Source organism: Pituophis catenifer, unplaced genomic scaffold (assembly GCF_029215685.1).
Source record: "Pituophis catenifer annectens isolate HBS135680 unplaced genomic scaffold, rPitCat1.0.hap2 SCAF_2, whole genome shotgun sequence".
Classification (NCBI taxonomy): Eukaryota; Metazoa; Chordata; class Lepidosauria; order Squamata; family Colubridae; genus Pituophis; species Pituophis catenifer.
The window spans coordinates 4691657-4713582 of record NW_027256882.1 but is presented as its reverse complement, the minus strand read 5'-3'; the positions used below and the strand labels follow the sequence as shown (position 1 = coordinate 4713582).

The 21926-nt window shown below is 39.7% G+C and overlaps 1 protein-coding gene and 1 pseudogene across 1 annotated transcript in view; both read right to left on the bottom strand.

The window, feature by feature from the left end:
• The window catches only part of LOC139311617 (zinc finger protein 208-like), a 38308-nt gene extending 27638 nt beyond the window's left edge, over positions 1-10670 (bottom strand). The window contains exons 1-5 of the mRNA XM_070936090.1: positions 10435-10670; positions 10054-10170; positions 9275-9354; positions 7635-7761; positions 2017-3783 (exon numbers count right to left, since the gene is read on the bottom strand). Coding sequence (XP_070792191.1) covers positions 2017-3783; positions 7635-7761; positions 9275-9354; positions 10054-10150 — 2071 coding nt within the window. The 5' untranslated portion in view covers positions 10151-10170; positions 10435-10670. The remainder of the gene's footprint in view (positions 1-2016; positions 3784-7634; positions 7762-9274; positions 9355-10053; positions 10171-10434) is intronic.
• A 2009-nt stretch (positions 10671-12679) lies between these two features.
• LOC139311673 (zinc finger protein 721-like) overlaps positions 12680-21926 on the bottom strand; it is a 34655-nt pseudogene continuing 25408 nt past the window's right edge.

Genomic DNA, 21926 nt, shown 5'->3' with positions numbered 1-21926 from the left:
TTTCATAGATAAACCTACCTTGCTAATGCTTTTCTCATTCCATGGTTTTCAATGCGTCATTGTGCAACGTAAAACTGAGTCAGATCTGAAGTCATTCCACCCCCTTCTAGCACTTTCTAACATTTTATTTCACTCTCCCCCTCCTACGTATTCACCTGGTGTCTTCATTTAGTTTTATTGTTCAATGTGTATAAAGTAGGGCATCCTTTAAATTGCGCAGAAACTGTTTCCAATAATTTATTAACCTTTCAAAATGAGAAAGGTGGTTAATAATGAGGAAATGTTTTTAAGAAATATATTAAGATCAAAAGTACAGTCACAATCATGCTAGTAAAAGTTTTCTCCAAAACCATAGCAACCTGACATGCCAACTATGATTGATCTTTCTGATGAACTTGGTATCAGAAAATGAAATACAGGCAGTAAAGTGGCATTTGAAAATCTTGAGAAATAGAAAATACGGTAATGATTAATCTGAGAAACTGAACAATGAATCATTTAAATCAAGAAATTAAAAAACTTTTTTAAAAAATATTGCGCATATGGTACACTGTTGGATGAATAAAACCATTTTTAAAGTCCCTTTTAGCTGGTTGAATAGAGTAGGGTAGGGTAGAGTAAGAGTAGAGTAGAGTAGAGAGGCTAGACTAGACTGAGCTGGATGAGATCTTGGAGGCCTTCAAGCCTAGCCCCCTGCTCAAGGAGAACATAAACTGTTTCAGACAATGACTGAAAAATCTCCACTGATGAAGCACCCACAACGTCTGAAAGCAAGTTGTTCCATTGGTTCATTGTCCTCACTGTTAGGAAGTTTCTCTTTAATTCCAGGTTGCTTCTCCCCTTGAGTAGTTTCCATCGGTTGCTTCTTGTCCTGCCCTCTGGTGCTTTGATTGAACTGACTGTGATATTGATGTCAATCGCATTGGCCCTCAGCTTATTATGGGTCATATGCATCCTTTGTCACTGCGTTCTTGTATTTCCCAGCTGAGCTTCATATTTTTGGACTAATAGACTTACTGTAGTTTGCCAAGTTCCTTATCAGTTTTCTTTACTGCGCATGTCCTACATTCCATTCCTTTATTACTACTCTTTCCTTTGTTCTCTCTGCCAGGAATGATCTTGGCAGAGGAACGCTGCCAAGATGTAGCTAATTAGATAGATAGATGTTTTTGTTACTTTTTACAAATAAAAGAGTTTTATTAGAGAATACTTCTTCGGGTTTTATTTCAGAATATTGCAACTTGGAGAAAGCCACGGTCCATCCTCTAATTAATGGTGAGATTATCCCAGAGCCAAAAATGGGATTAAATCATGCCCTGACATCCTTGCCTTGCTTTGTTTTGCTTGCATACACCACCTCTTCACAAAGCCTGGAGGCTGATCCCAGACTCAGTTCAGATAAAAAAATAATTAAAGATAAAGCAGCTTGACCAAGCAGAGGTTGTGATCTTTTGGAGAAAAGAGAGGGGCAATTGTTTTAACAGTTTTTCTTGAGTGACACCTTAACTGAATAGGTAATATCTTTTGATTTAAGAACTTTATCCTAGGAGCTTCCCAAAATCAATCCATTTATTCAGTTGCTCCTACAGCAATCTTCTGAAAGAAGATGTAATTGTTTTTACACTCCATATCTTTAGATGGTTTCATATCACAAATTAAGGATACTGCAGTCCCTTAAAGAGATCTCCCTCCCACCCTGTATGTAGTCCTGATCCGGGTCATATTAATAAGGTAAATAAGTTGATTGCTTTCCACAGGATATTCCCCCCCCCTTCTTTCTTGAGAAGCATCCTGTTTTCACATTTCTACATTTAGAAATCCATACATTTCTATTTCCCTCCTGTGTAGATCCTCTTATGGGAACTAAGGTGACTTAGTTGCACTAGTACAATTTCTTCCGTGTCTGGGTATTAATGTAGTAAGTAAGAGACTGGCTTGTACTCAAACTCTTCCCAGATTCATTGCATACATATGATTCTTCTCCTGTGTGGATCCTGTTATGGGAAGTAAGGGAACGCTTATCACAGAAGCCCTTCCCACATTCCAGGCATTTATAAGGTTTCTCTCCTGTGTGGGTCCTTTTATGATAAATCAGATTGCAACATACAGCGAAGGTCTTTCCACAGTCTGTGCACTTATAAGGTTTTTCCCCTGTATGCATCCGGTTATGGAAACTAAAGTGACTGCTTTCCCTGAAACTCTTCCCACACTCTAGACATTTATAAGGCTTCTCTCCTGTGTGGATTCTTTCATGACAAGTAAGAGAAGTCTTTACACTGAAGCTCTTTCCACACTCCAAGCATTTATAGGGTTTTTCCCCTGTGTGGACCCGTTTATGGGTAGCAAGGCCACAGCTTTGGCTGAAGCTCTTCCCACAGTCTAGGCATTTATAGGGTTTTTCTCCTGTGTGGACCCGTTTATGAGAAGTAAGGCTACTGCTTCGGCTGAAGCCCTTCCCACAGTCTAGGCATTTATAGGGTTTTTCTCCTGTGTGGATCCGTTTATGAGAAGTAAGAGCATTCTTTACCCTGAAGCTCTTTCCACACTCCATGCATTTATAGGGTTTCTCTCCTGTATGGACTCGTTTATGACACGCAAGGTTACTGTTTGTCCTGAAGGGTTTACCACACTCAGTGCATTTATAAGGTTTTTCACCTGAGTGGATCCTTTTGTGGGATGTCAGATTATTTCTATTTCTGTAGCTCTTTCCACACTCTATACACTTACAGGGTTTTTCGCCTGTATGAATCTTTTGATGGGAAGCAAGGCCACCACTTTGCCTAAAGCTCTTCCCACATTCTATGCATTTAAAAGGTTTTTCTCCAGTATGCATCCTTTCATGGTAAGTAAGGGAATTCTTTACACTGAAACTTTTTCCACAGTCTACACATTTATAGGGTTTTTCCCCTGAATGGAACCTTCTATGGCATATCAGGTAACTACTAGTGCTGAAGCTCTTCCCACATTCTATGCATTTAAAGGGTTTTTCTCCAGTATGCATCCTTTTATGGTAAATAAGGGAATTCTTCCTACTGAACCTTTTCCCACAGTCTACACATTTATAGGGTTTTTCCCCTGAATGGATCCTTCTATGGTCTATCAGGTCACTACTAATTCTGAAGCTCTTCCCACATTCTATGCATTTAAAGGGTTTTTCACTATGTATCCTTTTATGGGAAGTAAGGGAACCCTTCAAATGGAACCTTTGTCCACAATCCACACATTTATAGGGTTTTTCCCCTGAATGGATCCTTCTATGGCATATCAGGTAACTACTAGTTGTGAAGCTCTTCCCACATTCTATGCATTTAAAGGGTTTTTCTCCACAATGTCTCCTTTTGTGGGAGGTTAGATAAATGTTGTCTCTGAAGCTCTTTCCACACTCTAGGCACTTATAGAGTGTTTCTGTGGTGTGGATCTTTTTATGAGAAGTTAAATTACCTTTCCACCCAACACTTTTTCCACAGACCATAGCATTGTAGGGTTTCTCCCTTGCCTGGATCATTTTATGTGAAGTAAGATTATTACTGCAGGAGCTTTTTCCCGTTTTGCACTGATTACTAGCATTGGGGTTTGCTTTGACTCTTTTTCTACTTTGACATTTCCCCGTATTTTCTTTGGAATCACGTTGGGTCAGGAAGTGATCCATTTCCACACATTCAAGAATCGATTTTTCTCTCCAACTGTGCTTATTTGTAGATGTCTCCTCAGGAATTTCAGTTTTGATTATTTCCAACGGCACTAAATTTGTCTCTTGGTTATTTTCCTTCTGCGCATCAAATGCTTGTGGGGGAAGAAAAATAAATTAGAATAATGTACAACATACGATTTGCTGTCCCAATGCATAGATTTATCTAATACTGGCCATCTGCATAAATACCTTATGCCAGCAGACTTGAAATTCTGGGCTTAGAAAATTTAGAACTACACCGCCTTTGGTATGACCTAAGTGTAGCTCATAAAATTAACTGCTACAATGTCCTACCCGTCAAGAACTACTTCACTTTCAACCACAACAATACAGAACACGCAATAGATACAAACTTAAAAGTGAACTGCTCCAAACTCGATTGCAGAAAATATGACTTCAGCAACAGAGTGGTCAATGCCAGGAATGCACTACCTGATTTTGTGGTTTCATCCCCAACCCCCCAAAATTTTAACCTAAGACTGTCTACTGTTGACCTCACCCCATTCCTAAGAGGTCTGTAAGGGGCGTGCATAAGAGCACCAGTGTGCCTACCGTTCCTGTCTTCCTGTCCTCGGTGTATTTCGCTGTGCCCTCAAGACCCTGCTGTTCCGCCAAGCCGGGCTATCAATTTAATGATTTTTCAATTGGGTTTTAAATTTTTGGGGTTTTAAATTTTAGCCAAATTGTGTAATAATTTTAATTATTTTTAACTGATGTTTGTCTTTGTGTTTTTTAATAGGCTGTACACCGCCCTGAGTCCTTCGGGAGAAGGGCGGTATAGAAATAAAATTATTTATTTATTTATTTAATGTTCCCTTTATTTGTATTCATTTTATATATTCAATTCATGCTTATACTTATATATATATTATCTAATACGTACTTGACAAATAATTAGTGATTATTATTATGAATATTGGTTACTAACATCTAACCCTCATTCTTGGCAGTTAAAAGGATAAAGCAAAAACACATCTGGACATCAGGACATGGCACACAAATTGTCTCAACTATGAGACACCCAACTTGCATTCAATAAGACAACGTATGTTGGACGTCCGGTCCAGAGCTGCGGTGCCACAGTCAGGGAATTAGTGGGCTCCAACGAGCCCGCGAAAACCCCGACTGACGAACTGCTGTCCGACCAGTCTTCGGACCGACCCCCATCTTGTAGGGATGGGGGGTGAAGAGGAGCTCCTTGGAGGGCCAAGAGGAACAGGCAAGTTCCTCTGAGACGAGAGGGAATCCTCAAAGTCGGCGGCGGGGTTAGGCAGCCATGGCGGCTGCCACAAAGCCGCAGCAGACCGGGACACAAGATCGTGCAGGAGGAAGAAGAAAGAACAAGCCGGGTGAGTGACACCAACCCAGGCAAATAATGGGATTATTTGGAGTATCTTTTAAAATAAGACCCCAACCTTAAACTGCGGCTACAGATCTGTGGGGCTTGAAGATTTAAAAGAAAGGGGGGGAAAAAATGGAGACCCAAGACAAACTTTGCATTAATTAATTTGGCTAGAAGAACTTGTTTTCAATAATGTGGAAAATTGGATTCTTTTTTTTTATTATTTTTCTGGATTGAAGAAATACTTCTTTGGGAATTTAAACCTGTGAAAGCTAACGAAGTTAATGAAGATTGACAGACGGATGGCTAACGAAGTTAATGAAGATTGACAGACGGATGGCTACAAAATTGCCATGAAGTCTGCGGTGACTAAGCAGGAGAGTGGATTGAAGAGATTTTACTTTCTACTTGGAAAAGAAATATTCTAAATGGCTTTCTATTTTGGATTATTATGATTATTTTGGATTTAACATTAGACTAATGGATTTGGGAAATCTTTATCCTGTTCTGGGTGATTTTAAGAAGAAAGATCTTGGACCTTTTCTACAATGGAAATTTACAGACTTAGTAAAAAGAAGGGGTGGCGCAGGAACCAAGACAGGAAGTGAAGAGATCATGTTTGAAGCAGACATTTATAAGAGCACTAAAGTGATACACAGAACTTTTAATTTGAATAGATGAACTTTGAAGTGGAATATGTGGACAGACAGGAAGAAAGAAGAAATAAAATAGATTTAAATTAAATGAAACTAAATTGTAATGTAATGCTTAAAAGCCTAAAGGAATAAAAGGGTTTTGTTTTTGTTTTCTTGTGGATTGAACAGGAAGGTTTTTGGAAAGGGAAAAATAATAAATGGCAATTAAAATAGGGATTTATATACTAAGTGGTTAAAAATTACAATGAGAAATGTATACTAATGTGAGATAACTTTAAGAAAACTTATTATTTGTTGTAACATGCCTTAACTATATTTTGCAAACAAAGCTAGATTGTTGACTATGATTAACATATTATTGAATGAAACTATGAAATACACAGACGATAGAGATAAATTGTGATCTAATTTAACAAATATGGGAAATGATGATTATTATGAAACATAATGAGAATTAACTTTGATGAATATGCTGAGACAAGATCAAATAGATAATTATGATGTAAGGGAAAAATAAAATAATGAGGTGAAGGATACTAACTAGATAAGAGTTAGAGACTCGGAGGAAATAAGTGGGAAAATAATTAAATGCTGGAAATCAGCCAAACAATGGTAGGAGAGATGGAGGAGATTATGCTGGAAATCAGCCAAACATGAAATGTTGGAAATCAGCCAAACAATAGGAGGAGAGTAGGAGAAAAATATGCTGGAAATCAGCCAAACAATGGAAGGAGTCTGGAGGAGATTATACTAGAAATTAGCCAAATAAAATATGCTGGAAGTCAGCCAAGCAATAGGAGAGTTGGAGAAAAATATGCTGGAAATCAGCCAAACAATGGAAGGAGTTCTGGAGGAGATTATGCTAGAAATTAGCTAAATAAAATATGCTGGAAGTCAGCCAAACATTGGAGGGAGTCTGGGAGAAGATCATGCTAGAAACTAGTCAAATACAATATGCTGGAAATCAGCCGATAATGTTGGGAGATCAGGAGGAGATAATACTGGGAATAATCTCAAAAGAGTTGATAACTTGGAGAAGAAATAAGCAATATGTTTTTTTTGTGATAAAACTGTAATATGTGGGATATTTAATTGGAAAGTTCAAGATATTTTGATTTGATAAAAAGGGTCAAATAACTAAGATGTCGACAAAATTGTGTTTTATAAATTTTAACAAAATGGAGATGTATTGAAATTGAACTTGATAATTTTGGTGATAAAATTGTAAGGTATACAATTAGAATAAGAGACTAGAATGTTGTTAATAATTATTTGGATATTGATGAGATATAGATACAGAGATAACGAGTTAAAATTTAATTCGAAGTCAAAACTGTAGTGATAGATTTGTTTAGATGAAAGTGTTAGAATTTTATGTTTAGATTGTTTTTTTTTTGTTTTTTTCTCTCTGTTTTAAATTTTAAATTGTTTTAAATTTTTAAAAGATGTAAAGGAAAAGTGGAATAGAGCATGTTAAAAGAATGTAAGCATGTTGGCATCTATGACCGGATTGAAACTCTGTCCTTGAAAGTCAGATTTTATGTTTATATTTGGGAAAAAATAAAAAAAACATTTACAAAAAAAAAAAAGACAACATACGTCATTGCAATACAAGCAAGACAAAATATGTTGCTGAGTAGGACAACTGCATCAGGCAAAAACATCCTGTCCCTGAACATCTTCCCAATCCCTCTGCAGTAATGACCCAGGGCCCAAGGATGACCACAAGACTCAATGTCAATCTTTGCTGGTCACCACAGTGATCTCTTTCTTCTAAATAAAACTGTTCTACTTAGAAGACCATAAAGGGGGACTGGAATTAATGTAAGAGGAAAAAAGAAAATACGAAATCATTTTTAATAAGTTACGTACATATCTAAGTTGTAAATAAAGAATCTAGTGACAGCTTGCTCTGACTTAAATTGTCCTCCAGAGGAACCCTTACCTAAAGAGGCCACCATCCTAGACGTTTCCAACATGACTTCTTCATGCAGGGCTTTCTGGCTGGGATCAAGCAGCAACCACTCTTCACTATTGAAATGGATGGCCACCTCCCCAAAGGACACAGGACCCTAAAGAAGGAAGGAGCCCTGTGAGAAGACTCAATAGAATTTGCAAGATCTCCTTCAATCTGAAAAACCTGAGAGCACAAAGTGAAATTTCTTGGACATTTCCCTAGTTGGACTCAACATAGTATATGATAAACAGGGCAGCATTCACATCACTTCGACTGACTCTGCTGACCTTCAATGTCAGCAAACTTCCTTGATCAAGTGGCATAGTGTGCCTTAGACACATCATCTACCAGTGGCCCCAATATTCCATCATGTTTGCAAGAGATTCTGTGGGATTTCTGTCTGACATAGTAACCTAATGGTCTTTGTGGTTCTTTGAACGGTCAACCTTGCTCACTCTCATGAACTTTCATGAAAATACTAGGAAGGCACTTCCAGCCATCAAGATGCAATTCATCAAGAGAGAAAGAGAAGAGAGAATATAACTTTGTCACTTTGAATGTATGCTAATCGGTATACATCAAAATGAAATTTTGTTGTATACAGCCCTCAAGGGTCTCCACCTCTAATAATTAAATATAAAATTATGCATATACCCACATATATGACACAAAGAAACAACACAGTTTAGTTTGGATGTATTCATGGCGAGAGAAACAAATCTTTGAAGCTTACCAGAGGGATGGCATAGGGAACAAAGCTGTTACAGAATTTGGTAGTACTGTTAGAAATATTTTGAAACCTCCTCCCAGAGGAGAGCAACAAAATGTTAAATGTGTGTGTGTTTGTGGTCTCTAACAATATTTTGAGCTCAAAGCACATAGCGCTTATAAGCAGTATCCTGAATGACAGGAAGTGAGCCTCCTATAATCTTCTCGGCTGTCCTCACCACTCTCTGTATGGACTTTCTCTGTAAGGCACTGCAGACACCAAAGCAAACAGTGAACTAGTTTGTTAAAATACTCTCCATCCTGCCTCTGTAAAAAGTGGCGAGAGATAGAAGGAGAAACATGTGCTCTTCTCATCCGACAAAGGAAATGCAGATGCCGGTTTGCACGCTTCATTATGTGAAGAGAACAGTTCAGATTCTTTGTTATCTGCATCCCCAACACTTAATACTGTTGACCATGTCTACAGCTGCATCCTTGATACAGAGTGGAGTATGAACAGTCCGGATGTTTCTAAAATCTACGATGATCTCCTTCATTTTATTAACATTTCTCCTTCTCCTGTTTTTATCCCTTTCACCAAAGATAGGAAAACAAGATTATACTTACAATAAAGTAGATTTAGCCTAAATATTCATGTCTCCTGTCTGCTTTACTAGGGATAGGCAACATGAAGTGCCATGTGGCATTATTTGAAACCAGAATTATACTGTACAACTAGTAAGGAATTCCATAGATCACCAAATCTTTGTTGAGAGGTGGGCCTAGTTTGACTGACCATAAATTTAAATTTCTAATTTTCTTGCTGTGCACTTTGCTCAAGAATAGCATATCATATGCTGAGTCCCCAAAGAAAACTAGAGGTCTCCTACTGCTCCCCCATATTAACTCTTCCTTCCTACCTGATTTGGAAGTCCAGCAGCTCTTTCAGCTCCAGCAATAGAAGATGATTCAATGAACAACAGTGACTCCATTTTGTCCACTGGGAAAGAGAGAGACAGGAAAGGGTTCAACTTCATCTTTTCTACCTTGAAGGCACAATTTAAGATTTCTTCCTGTCCTGCCCAGGAAACCTCCATTTTTCTCTCTTCCAATATCTGCCTTTCATAGGCTCCATCATGGGAGCCAAGAATAAAAGGAGAAGACCAAACCCACCACATGCTGAAGAACAAACCTCAGTCAGATTGTTGTCCTAACCTTTTGGAACAACACATGCAAATTTATACTCTTGGCAACCAAAGCATTTGCTCAATCACTGTAAATTCTCCCCCCTCTCTCTGCAGTTTGAAATTAGTGATATTCTAGCAACCCAGGAAACATGCCTGCAAGGACAGTGTTGGAAATGGCCCAGCAGAGATCTGTGTAGGAATTTAGTCAAAACTTCTCTTAAGTAAAGCCAAAAACAAAGAAATCTCTCAGGATGGAGGAGGCGCCAGAATGCAACTCAAGGTGTTCCCTACAAGAGTTGGTCTTCTGGGAAAGGCCAACCACATGCTTGCTTGCTCTGAAGGGAGGGAATTCCTTTGTGCCCCTTAAGTCTTCTAGCTTGAAGAGGGAGTTCTTTCTTATTGGGTCACTTTCTACTAAGTCCAACGACTAAGACACGAGAAGACATAGAGAATTAAGGATAACTAGACTCTTTCTAGAAAGTTTCCAATCCAGTGGAACAGTCTGCCCTTACCTAGTGAGGTATCCTGACCTTGACTTTTATCCTTGGGGATCCCTCTGAAAGAAAAATCAGTAGAAATATTTGTGAGATCCACCCAATTCCTCCCCATTCCTGGAAGAACCTCAGAACCTGAAATATAAGCGGAGAAGGGCAGTTAAGAGGACAGGACAAGAGGAGCTGCATTTTATTTTCTGCCCACAAAACCCTTCTGTCCATCAGTGGGAGAATCGCTCCAAACGACCGACTCTTTCCAAGAACGCAGGAACAATTTCGTTAATGAGTTTCTCTAAATATCTACTCGCATTCTTAACCTCCAAAACTCCATCAGAGAGAAATGGAAGACTTCAAGCAGGTGAAGATCCCTTCAGATTCCACAAAAGAAGCTTCTCTGACCTGCAGCTCTTCCTGCTTCTCCTCTTCTCTGCCAGGCTCAGAAGGGACCTTCCAGCCACTGGCACCGCTGGCTCTCCAAAGATCCTTCCAGTCTTCCAGGAATCGGAATCTGAAGGAAATGTGAGCAGGGGGTTCCTTTAAGCTTCCTTCTCTCCTCCCCCCTCCTTGGATCTCCCCATGCACAGCCAAGAGCAATTATGGGGCAGATTTCCCGCTCCCTCCAATGTCCTTCCCTCCCCTGGGGTGGATCTGAGTGACGGGATCCCGTCTTGCCCGCCCCCACTGGATTCCCAGGGAACAACTCGCAGGCGGAACTACCCAACCACACAGACGGAGTTGCGCATGCGCAGCGGGCTAGTCAGTCGGCAGCCAAGAGCGCGCCCCCTGCTGGCACCTGGGGGGAAATGGCGGCCGTGGGGGCAGCTTTGCAGGACAGCCTCTCCCCGGAGCTGCAGCTGCCCTTCAGAGCGAGCTGTGCAAGCGGCATCCGGGAGAAGCCAGGTGGAGATCGTGGGCCTCCCCGGGTCCTGGATCGTCTCTTCTTCTCTGTATCTCGCACACAATACAATAGAACAGAACAGAATAGAATTCTTGATTGGCCAAGCGTGATTGACGCACAAGGAATTGGTCTTTGGTGCATAAGCTCTCAGTGTACATAAAAGAAAAGGTACGTTCGCCAAGCATCATCAGGTACAAGACTGAATGATAGTCGTAGGTCAGGGAGGAGAGTCATAGGCTCCCCCTTTCTCCGTTTCTGCTCCAAAGGCTTTCTCCGCAGGGAGAAATTCGGCCTGGAGACAGATGCCTCAACGGAAGGGAGGCTTCCCATTGGCGAACCCGATCCCTTAGAAGCCAACTCCCAAGGACCCCTGTCAAGCCCCCCCCCCCAATTCTCCCCTCTTGTGGGAAGCCTCCGTGGGCTCCGCCTGTTGCTGCTGCTGGTGGGGACGTTGGCCGGGAGGGGGGAAAGGAGGGCCCAGGGGAAGGCTGGGGGGTGAGGACCATTGAGGCTGGTGGGGGCCGGGGAGAGAAGGGGACTGGGGATACCCCTCCCCTCCATGGAAGACGTGAGCGGGATGGGAGCTTGCGAGACTCCTCCCCTTTCCTCTTGGCCACGCCCCTCCCTGAAGCAGCAGGCAAAGGGGTTCCGAGAGGGGTGGGAGGAGCCTATTCTGGCGGGAAGAGCGGAGAGACAGACACTCACAGCTCTGAGGAAAGGCCACCATGGGGGGGGGGAGGTCTTTGGGGTCCTCAGTAGGGACTCAACTTCTCCTTTCTCTGGGTCAGAGACAGAATTGGGCCTCCTTCTGGTCCCCTCTTCTCCCTCCGCCCCCCAGGAGACCTTCCCACACCCGTCGCTGAGGCGAGTGACTTGGAAGAGCCTCACACTGGATCCCCTTCAAGGCCTCAGCCTCCACTCTTTCCCCAAAGACCCTTCAGCATAACCATGGCGTTTCTTATTTACAAAGGGAAAGAGTGGAATTGCTGGCTGAAGAATATATTGGATTTATTCCATTAATACATGAATGGTATTAAATGGGAAAATATATGTAGATGCTGCCTGGACCTCCCTCCCCACAAGTAAAAATCCTTAAAAGGCCAAAAATACCTTCCAAGTTGCAGAAAGAGGCAAAAGGCTGAAATTTTCTGGTTCCCCTTTGAGTCCTCTGGTGCAAAGGAAGAAGAGAAAGTTGGCTGAGGCACTTTCAATGCTGCATGGATTATCTCCAGATGTAAAATTATATAATTAGGAAAATATTACTAAAAATGCCAAGATTTTATAATGAGGAATGTTCCCACGTATTGTAGGCTACAATGTCTCGTTTGCTTCTTTCATAGATAAACCTACCTTGCTAATGCTTTTCTCATTCCATGGTTTTCAATGCGTCATTGTGCAACGTAAAACTCAGTCAGATCTGAAGTCATTCCACCCCCTTCTAGCACTTTCTAACATTTTATTTCACTCTCCCCCTCCTACGTATTCACCTGGTGTCTTCATTTAGTTTTATTGTTCAATGTGTATAAAGTAGGGCATCCTTTAAATTGCGCAGAAACTGTTTATTAACCTTTCAAAATGAGAAAGGTGATTAATAATGAGGAAATGTTTTTAAGAAATATATTAAGATCAAAAGTACAGTCACAATCATGCTAGTAAAAGTTTTCTCCAAAACCATAGCAACTTGACATGTTAAGTATAATTGATCTTTCTGATGAACTTGGTATCAGAAAATGAAATACAGGCAGTAAAGTGGCATTTGAAAATCTTGAGAAATAGAAAATACGGTAATGATTAATCTGAGAAACTGAACAATGAATCATTTAAATCAAGAAATTAAAAAACTTTTTTAAAAAATATTGCGCATATGGTACACTGTTGGATGAATAAAACCATTTTTAAAGTCCCTTTTAGCTGGTTGAATAGAGTAGGGTAGGGTAGAGTAGAGAGGCTAGAGTAGACTGAGCTGGATGAGATCTTGGAGGCCTTCAAGCCTAGCCCCCTGCTCAAGGAGAACATAAACTGTTTCAGACAAGTGACTGAAAAATCTCCACTGATGAAGCACCCACAACGTCTGAAAGCAAGTTGTTCTATTGGTTCATTGTCCTCACTGTTAGGAAGTTTCTCTTTAATTCCAGGTTGCTTCTCCCCTTGAGTAGTTTCCATCGGTTGCTTCTTGTCCTGCCCTCTGGTGCTTTGATTGAACTGACTGTGATATTGATGTCAATCGCATTGGCCCTCAGCTTATTATGGGTCATATGCATCCTTTGTCACTGCGTTCTTGTATTTCCCAGCTGAGCTTCATATTTTTGGACTAATAGACTTACTGTAGTTTGCCAAGTTCCTTATCAGTTTTCTTTACTGCGCATGTCCTACATTCCATTCCTTTATTACTACTCTTTCCTTTGTTCTCTCTGCCAGGAATGATCTTGGCAGAGGAACGCTGCCAAGATGTAGCTAATTAGATAGATAGATGTTTTTGTTACTTTTTACAAATAAAAGAGTTTTATTAGAGAATACTTCTTCGGGTTTTATTTCAGAATATTGCAACTTGGAGAAAGCCACGGTCCATCCTCTAATTAATGGTGAGATTATCCCAGAGCCAAAAATGGGATTAAATCATGCCCTGACATCCTTGCCTTGCTTTGTTTTGCTTGCATACACCACCTCTTCACAAAGCCTGGAGGCTGATCCCAGACTCAGTTCAGATAAAAAAATAATTAAAGATAAAGCAGCTTGACCAAGCAGAGGTTGTGATCTTTTGGGAGAAAAGAGAGGGGCAATTGTTTTAACAGTTTTTCTTGAGTGACACCTTAACTGAATAGGTAATATCTTTTGATTTAAGAACTTCATCCTAGGAGCTTCCCAAAATCAATCCATTTATTCAGTTGCTCCTACAGCAATCTTCTGAAAGAAGATGTCATTGTTTTTACACTCCATATCTTTAGATGGTTTCATATCACAAATTAAGGATACTGCAGTCCCTAAAGAGATCTCCCTCCCACCCTGTATGTAGTCCTGATCCGGGTCATATTAATAAGGTAAATAAGTTGATTGCTTTCCACAGGATATTTCTCCCCCCCATCCCCGCCTCTGTGGGTTGTTTCTTGAGAAACATCCTGTTTTCACATTTCTACATTTAGAAATCCATACATTTCTATTTCCCTCCTGTGTAGATCCTCTTATGGGAACTAAGGTGACTTAGTTGCACTAGTACAATTTCTTCCGTGTCTGGGTATTAATGTAGTAAGTAAGAGACTGGCTTGTACTCAAACTCTTCCCAGATTCATTGCATACAGATGATTCTTCTCCTGTGTGGATCCTGTTATGGGAAGTAAGGGAACGCTTATCACAGAAGCCCTTCCCACATTCCAGGCATTTATAAGGTTTCTCTCCTGTGTGGGTCCTTTTATGATAAATCAGATGGCCACTTGTAACGAAGGTCTTTCCACAGTCTGTGCACTTATAAGGTTTTTCCCCTGTATGCATCCGGTTATGGCAACTAAATTGACTGTTTTGGCTGAAACTCTTCCCACACTCTAGACATTTATAAGGCTTCTCTCCTGTGTGGATTCTTTCATGACAAGTAAGAGAACTCTTTACACTGAAGCTCTTTCCACACTCCAAGCATTTATAGGGTTTTTCCCCTGTGTGGACCCGTTTATGGGAAGCAAGGGCACAGCTTTGGCTGAAGCCCTTCCCACAGTCTAGGCATTTATAGGGTTTTTCTCCTGTGTGGACCCGTTTATGAGAAGTAAGGCTACTGCTTCGGCTGAAGCCCTTCCCACAGTCTAGGCATTTATAGGGTTTTTCTCCTGTGTGGATCCGTTTATGAGAAGTAAGAGCATTCTTTACCCTGAAGCTCTTTCCACACTCCATGCATTTATAGGGTTTCTCTCCTGTATGGACCCGTTTATGACAAGCAAGGTTACTACTTGAACTGAAGGGTTTTCCACACTCAGTGCATTTATAAGGTTTTTCACCTGAGTGGATCCTTTTGTGGGATGTCAGATTATTTCTATTTCTGTAGCTCTTTCCACACTCTATACACTTACAGGGTTTCTCGCCTGTATGAATCTTTTGATGGGAAGCAAGGCCACCACTTTGCCTAAAGCTCTTCCCACATTCCATGCATTTAAAAGGTTTCTCTCCCGCATGGATCAATTTATGCTTAGCAAAGTAACTGCTTGTACTGAAGGTTTTTCCACAGTCTACACATTTATAGGGTTTTTCTCCAGTATGTATCCTTTTATGGCAAGTAAGGGAATTCTTCATACAGAAACTTTTTCCACAGTCTACACATTTATAGGGTTTTTCCCCTGAATGGAACCTTCTATGGCATATCATGTAACTACTAGTGCTGAAGCTTTTCCCACACTGTATGCATTTAAAGGGTTTTTCTCCGGTATGGATCCTTTTATGGTAAATAAGGGAATTCTTCCTACTGAACCTTTTCCCACAGTCTACATATTTATAGGGTTTTTCCCCTGAATGGAACCTTCTATGGCCTATCAGGTCACTACTAATTCTGAAGTTCTTCCCACATTCTATGCATTTAAAGGGTTTTTCACTATGTACCCTTTTATGGTAAGTAAGGGAATTCTTTATACTGAAACTTTTTCCACAGTCTACACATCTATATGGTTTTTCCCCTGAATGGATCCTTCTATGGCATATCAGGTAACTACTAGTGCTGAAGCTCTTCCCACATTCTATGCATTTAAAGGGTTTTTCACTATGTATCCTTTTATGGGAAGTAAGGGAACCCTTCAAATGGAACCTTTGTCCACAATCCACACATTTATAGGGTTTTTCCCCTGAATGGATCCTTCTATGGCATATCAGGTAACTACTAGTTGTGAAGCTCTTCCCACATTCTATGCATTTAAAGGGTTTTTCTCCACAATGTCTCCTTTTGTGGGAGGTTAGATAAATGTTGTCTCTGAAGCTCTTTCCACACTCTAGGCACTTATAGAGTGTTTCTGTGGTGTGGATCTTTTTATGAGAAGTTAAATTACCTTTCCACCCAACACATTTTCCACAGTCCATAGCATTGTAGGGTTTCTCCCTTGCCTGGATCATTTTATGTGAAGTAAGATTATTACTGCAGGAGCTTTTTCCAGTTTTGCACTGGTTACTAGCATTGGGGTTTGCTTTGACTCTTTTTCTACTTTGACATTTCCCCGTATTTTCTTTGGAATCACGTTGGGTCAGGAAGTGATCCATTTCCACACATTCACAAATAGATTTTTCTCTCCAACTGTGCTTCTTTTCACGTTTCCTCCTTCCCCGCTTATTTGTAGATGTCTCCTCAAGAATTTCAGTTTTGATTATTTCCAATGGCACTAAATTTGGCTCCTGGTTATTTTCCTTCTGCGCATCAAATGCTTGTGGGGGAAGAAAAATAAATTAGAATAATGTACAACGTACGATTTGCTGTCCCAATGCATAGATTTATCTAATACTGGCCATCTGCATAAATACCTTATGCCAGCAGACTTGAAATTCTGGGCTTAGAAAATTTAGAACTACACCGCCTTTGGTATGACCTAAGTGTAGCTCATAAAATTAACTGCTACAATGTCCTACCCATCAAGAACTACTTCACTTTCAACCACAACAATACAGAACACACAATAGATACAAACTTAAAAGTGAACTGCTCCAAATTCGATTGCAGAAAATATGACTTCAGCAACAGAGTGGTCAATACCAGGAATGCACTACCTGATTTTGTGGTTTCATCCCCAAACCCCCAAAATTTTAACCTAAGACTGTCTACTGTTGACCTCACCCCATTCCTAAGAGGTCTGTAGGGGGCGTGCATAAGAGCACCAGTGTGCCTAGCGTTCCTGTCTTCCTGTCCTCGGTGTATTTCGCTGTGCCCTCAAGACCCTGCTGTTCCGCCAAGCCGGGCTATCAATTTAATGATTTTTCAATTGGGTTTTAAATTTTTGGGGTTTTAAATTTTAGCCAAATTGTGTAATAATTTTAATTATTTTTAACTGATGTTTGTCTTTGTGTTTTTTAATAGGCTGTACACCGCCCCGAGTCCTTCGGGAGAAGGGCGGTATAGAAATAAAATTATTTATTTATTTATTTAATATTCCCTTTATTTGTATTCATTTTATATATTCAATTCATGCTTATACTTATATATATATTATCTAATACGTACTTGACAAATAATTAGTGATTATTTATTATTATGAATATTGGTTACTAACATCTAACCCTCATTCTTGGCAGTTAAAAGGATAAAGCAAAAACACGTCTTGACATCAAGACGTGGCACACAAATTGTCTCAACTATGAGACACCCAACTTGCATTCAATAAGACAACATATGTCGGACTTCCGGTCCAGAGCTGCGGCGCCACAGTCGGGGAATTAGCGGGCTCCAACGAGCCCGCGGAAACCTGACTGACGAACCGCTGTCCGACCGGTCTTCGGACCGACCCCATCTTGTAGGGATGGGGGGTGAAGAGGAGCACCTCGGAGGGCCAAGAGGAACAGGCAAGTTCCTCGGAGGCGAGAGGGAATCCTCAAAGTCGGCGGCGGGAGTAGGCAGCCATGGCGGCTGCCACAAAGCCGCAGCAGACCGGGACACAAGATCGTGCAGGAGGAAGAAGAAAGAATGAGCGTTTCAAAGCCGGGTGAGTGACACCAACCCAGGCAAATAATGGGATTATTTGGAGTATCTTTTAAAATAAGACCCCAACCTTAAACTGCGGCTACAGATCCGTGGGGCTTGAAGATTTAAAAGAAAGTGGGGAAAAAAATGGAGACCCAAGACAAACTTTGCATTAATTAATTTGGCTAGAAGAACTTGTTTTCAATAATGTGGAAAATTGGATTCTTTTTTTTTATTATTTTTCTGGTGTGGATTGAAGAAATACTTCTTTGGGAATTTAAACCTGTGAAAGCTAACCAAGTTAACGAAGATTGACAGACGGATGGCTACAAAATTGCCATGAAGTCTGCGGTGACTAAGCAGGAGAGTGGATTGAAGAGATTTTACTTTCTACTTGGAAAAGAAATATTCTAAATGGCTTTCTATTTTGGATTATTATGATTATTTTGGATTTAACATTAGACTAATGGATTTGGGAAATTTTTATCCTGTTCTGGGTGATTTTAAGAAGAAAGATCTTGGACCTTTTCTACAATGGAAATTTACAGACTTAGCAAAAAGAAGGTGTGGCGCAGGAACAAAGACAGGAAATGAAGACATCATGTTTGAAGCAGACATTTATAAAAGCACCAAAGTGATACACAGAACTTTTAATTTGAATAGATGAACTTTGAAGTGGAATATGTGGACAGACAGGAAAAAAAAGAAATAAAATAGATTTAAATTAAATGAAACTAAATTGTAATGTAATGCTTAAAAGCCTAAAGGAATAAAAGGGTTTTGTTTTGTTTTCTGGTGGATTAAACAGGAAGGCTTTTGGAAAGGGAAAAATAATAAATGGCAATTAAAATAGGGATTTATATACTAAGTGGTTAAAAATTACAATGAGAAATGTATACTAATGTGAGATAACTTTAAGAAAACTTATTATTTGTTGTAACATGCCTTAACTATATTTTGCAAACAAAGCTAGATTGTTGTCTATGATTGATTAACATATTATTGAATGAAACTATGAAATACACAGATGATAGAGATAAATTGTGATCTAATTTAACAAATATGGGAAATGATGATTATTATGAAACATAATGAGAATTAACTTTGATGAATATGCTGAGACAAGATCAAATAGATAATTATGATGTAAGGGAAAAATAAAATAATGAGGTGAAGGATACTAACTAGATAAGAGTTAGAGACTCGGAGGAAATAAGTGGGAAAATAATTAAATGCTGGAAATCAGTCAAACAATGGTAGGAGAGATGGAGGAGATTATGCTGGAAATCAGCCAAACATGAAATGCTGGAAATCAGCCAATAAAATGCTGGAAATCAGCCAAACAATAGGAGGAGAGTAGGAGAAAAATATGCTGGAAATCAGCCAAACAATGGAAGGAGTTCTGGAGGAGATTATGCTAGAAATTAGCTAAATAAAATATGCTGGAAGTCAGCCAAACATTGGAGGGAGTCTGGGAGAAGATCATGCTAGAAACTAGTCAAATATAATATGCTGGAAATCAGCCAATAATGTTGGGAGATCAGGAGGAGATAATATTGAGAATAATCTCAAAAGAGTTGATAACTTGGAGAAGAAATAAGCAATGTTTTTTTTTTGGTGATAAAACTGTGTAATATGTGGGATATTTAATTGGAAAGTTCAAGATACTTTGATTTGATAAAAAGGGTCAAATAACTAAGATGTCTACAAAATTGTGTTTTATAAATTTTAACAAAACGGAGATGTATTGAAATTGAATTTGATAATTTTGGTGATAAAATTGTAAAGTATATAATTAGAATAAGAGACTAGAATATTGTTAATAATTATTTGGATATTGATGAGATATAGATACAGAGATAACGAGTTAAAATTTAATTCGAAGTCAAAACTGTAGTGATATGTTAGATTTGTTTAGATGAAAGTGTTAGAATGTTATGTTTAGATTGTTTTTTTTCTTTTTTTCTCTCTGTTTTAAATTTTAAATTGTTTTAAATTTTTAAAAGATGTAATGGAAAAGTGGAATGGATCATGTTAAAAGAATGTAAGCATGTTGGCATCTATGACCGGATTGAAACTCTGTTCTTGAAAGTTAAATTTTATGTTTATGTTTGGGAAAAAATAAAAAAAACATTTACAAAAAAAAAAAAAAGACAACATAGGTCATTGCAACACAAAGCAAGACAAAATATGTTGCTGAGTAGGACAACTGCAACGGGCAAAAACATCCTGTCCCTGAACATCTTCCCAATCCCTCTGCAGTAATGACCCAGGGCCCAAGGATGACCACAAGACTCAATGTCAACCTTTGCTGGTCACCACACTGATCTCTTTCTTCTAAATGAAACTGTGCTACTTAGAAGACCATAAAGGGGGACTGGAATTAATATAAGAGGAAAAAAGGAAAGATGAAATCATTTTTAATAAGTTACGTACATATCTAAGTTGTAAATAAAGAATCTAGTGACAGCTTGCTCTGACTTAAATTGTCCCCCAGAGGAACCCTTACCTAAAGAGGCCACCATCCTAGACGTTTCCAACATGACATCTTCATGCAGGGCTTTCTGGCTGGGATCAAGCAGCAACCACTCTTCACTATTGAAATGGATGGCCACCTCCCCAAAGGACACAGCACCCTAAAGAAGGAAGGAGCCCTGTGAGCAGACTCGATAGAATTTGCAAGATCTCCTTCAATCTGCAAAACCTGAGAGCACAAAGTGAAAATTCTTGGCCATTTCCCTAGTTGGACTCAACATAGTATATGATAAACAGGGCAGCATTCACATCACTTTGACTGACTCTGCTGACCTTCAATGTCAGCAAACTTCCTTGATCAAGTGGCATAGTGTGCCTTAGACACACCATCTACCAGTGGCCCCAATATTCCATCATGTTTGCAAGAGATTCTGTGGGATTTCTGTCTGACATAGTAACCTAATGGTCTTTGTGGTTCTTTGAACGGTCAACCTTGCTCACTCTCATGAACTTTCATGAAAATACTAGGAAGGCACTTCCAGCCATCAAAATGCAATTCATCAAGAGAGAAAGAGAAGAGAGAATATAACTTTGTCACTTTGAATGTATGCTAATCGGTATACATTAAAATGAAATTTTGTTGTATACAGCCCTCAAGGTTCTCCACCTCTAATAATTAAATACAAAATTATGCATATACCCACATATATGACACGAAGAAACAACAGTTTAGCTTGGATGTATTCATGGCGAGAGAAACAAATCTTTGAAGTTTACCAGACGGATGGCATAGGGAACAAAGCTGTTACAGAATCTGTTAGTACTGCTAGAAATACTTTGAAACCTCCTTCCAGAGAGGAGCAACAAAACAGAATGTTAAGAGTGTGTGTGTGTTTGTGGTCTCTAACAATATTTTGAGCTCAGAGCACATAGCGCTTATAAGCAGTATCCTGAATGACAGGAAGTGAGCCTCCTATAATCTTCTCGGCTGTCCTCACCACTCTCTGTATGGACTTTCTCTGTAAGGCACTGCAGACACCAAAGCAAACAGTGAACTAGTTTGTTAAAACGCTTCCATCCTACCTCTGTAAAAAGTGGCCAGGGATAGAAGGAGAAACATGTGCTCTTCTCATCCGACAAAGGAAATGCAGATGCCGGTTTGCACGCTTCATTATGTGAAGAGAACAGTTCAGATTCTTTGTTATCTGCATCCCCAAAACTTAATACTGTTGACCATGTCTACAGCTGCATCCTTGATACAGAGTGGAGTATGACCAGTACGGATGTTTCTAAAATCTACGATGATCTCCTTCGTTTTATTAACATTTCTGCTTCTCCTGTTTTTATCCCTTTCACCAAAGATAGGAAAACAAGATTATACTTACCATAAAGTAGATTTAGCCTAACTATTCATGTCTCCTGTCTGCTTTACTAGGGATAGGCAACATGAAGTGCCATGTGGCATTATTTGAAACCAGAATTATACTGTACAACTAGTAAGGAATTCCATAGATCACCAAATCTTTGTTGAGAGGTGGGCCTAGTTTGACTGATCATAAATTTAAATTTCTAATTTTCTTGCTGTGCACTTTGCTCAAGAATAGCATATCATATGCTGAGTCCCCAAAGAAAACTAGAGGTCTCCTACTGCTCCCCCATATTAGCTCTTCCTTCCTACCTGATTTGGAAGTCCAGCAGCTCTTTCAGCTCCAGCAATAGAAGATGATTCAATGAACAACGGTGACTCCATTTTGTCCACTGGGAAAGAGAGAGACGGGAAAGGGTTCAACTTCATCTTTTCTACTTTGAAGGCACAATTTAAGATTTCTTCCTGTCCTGCCCAGGAAACCTCCATTTTTCTCTCTTCCAATATCTGCCTTTCATAGG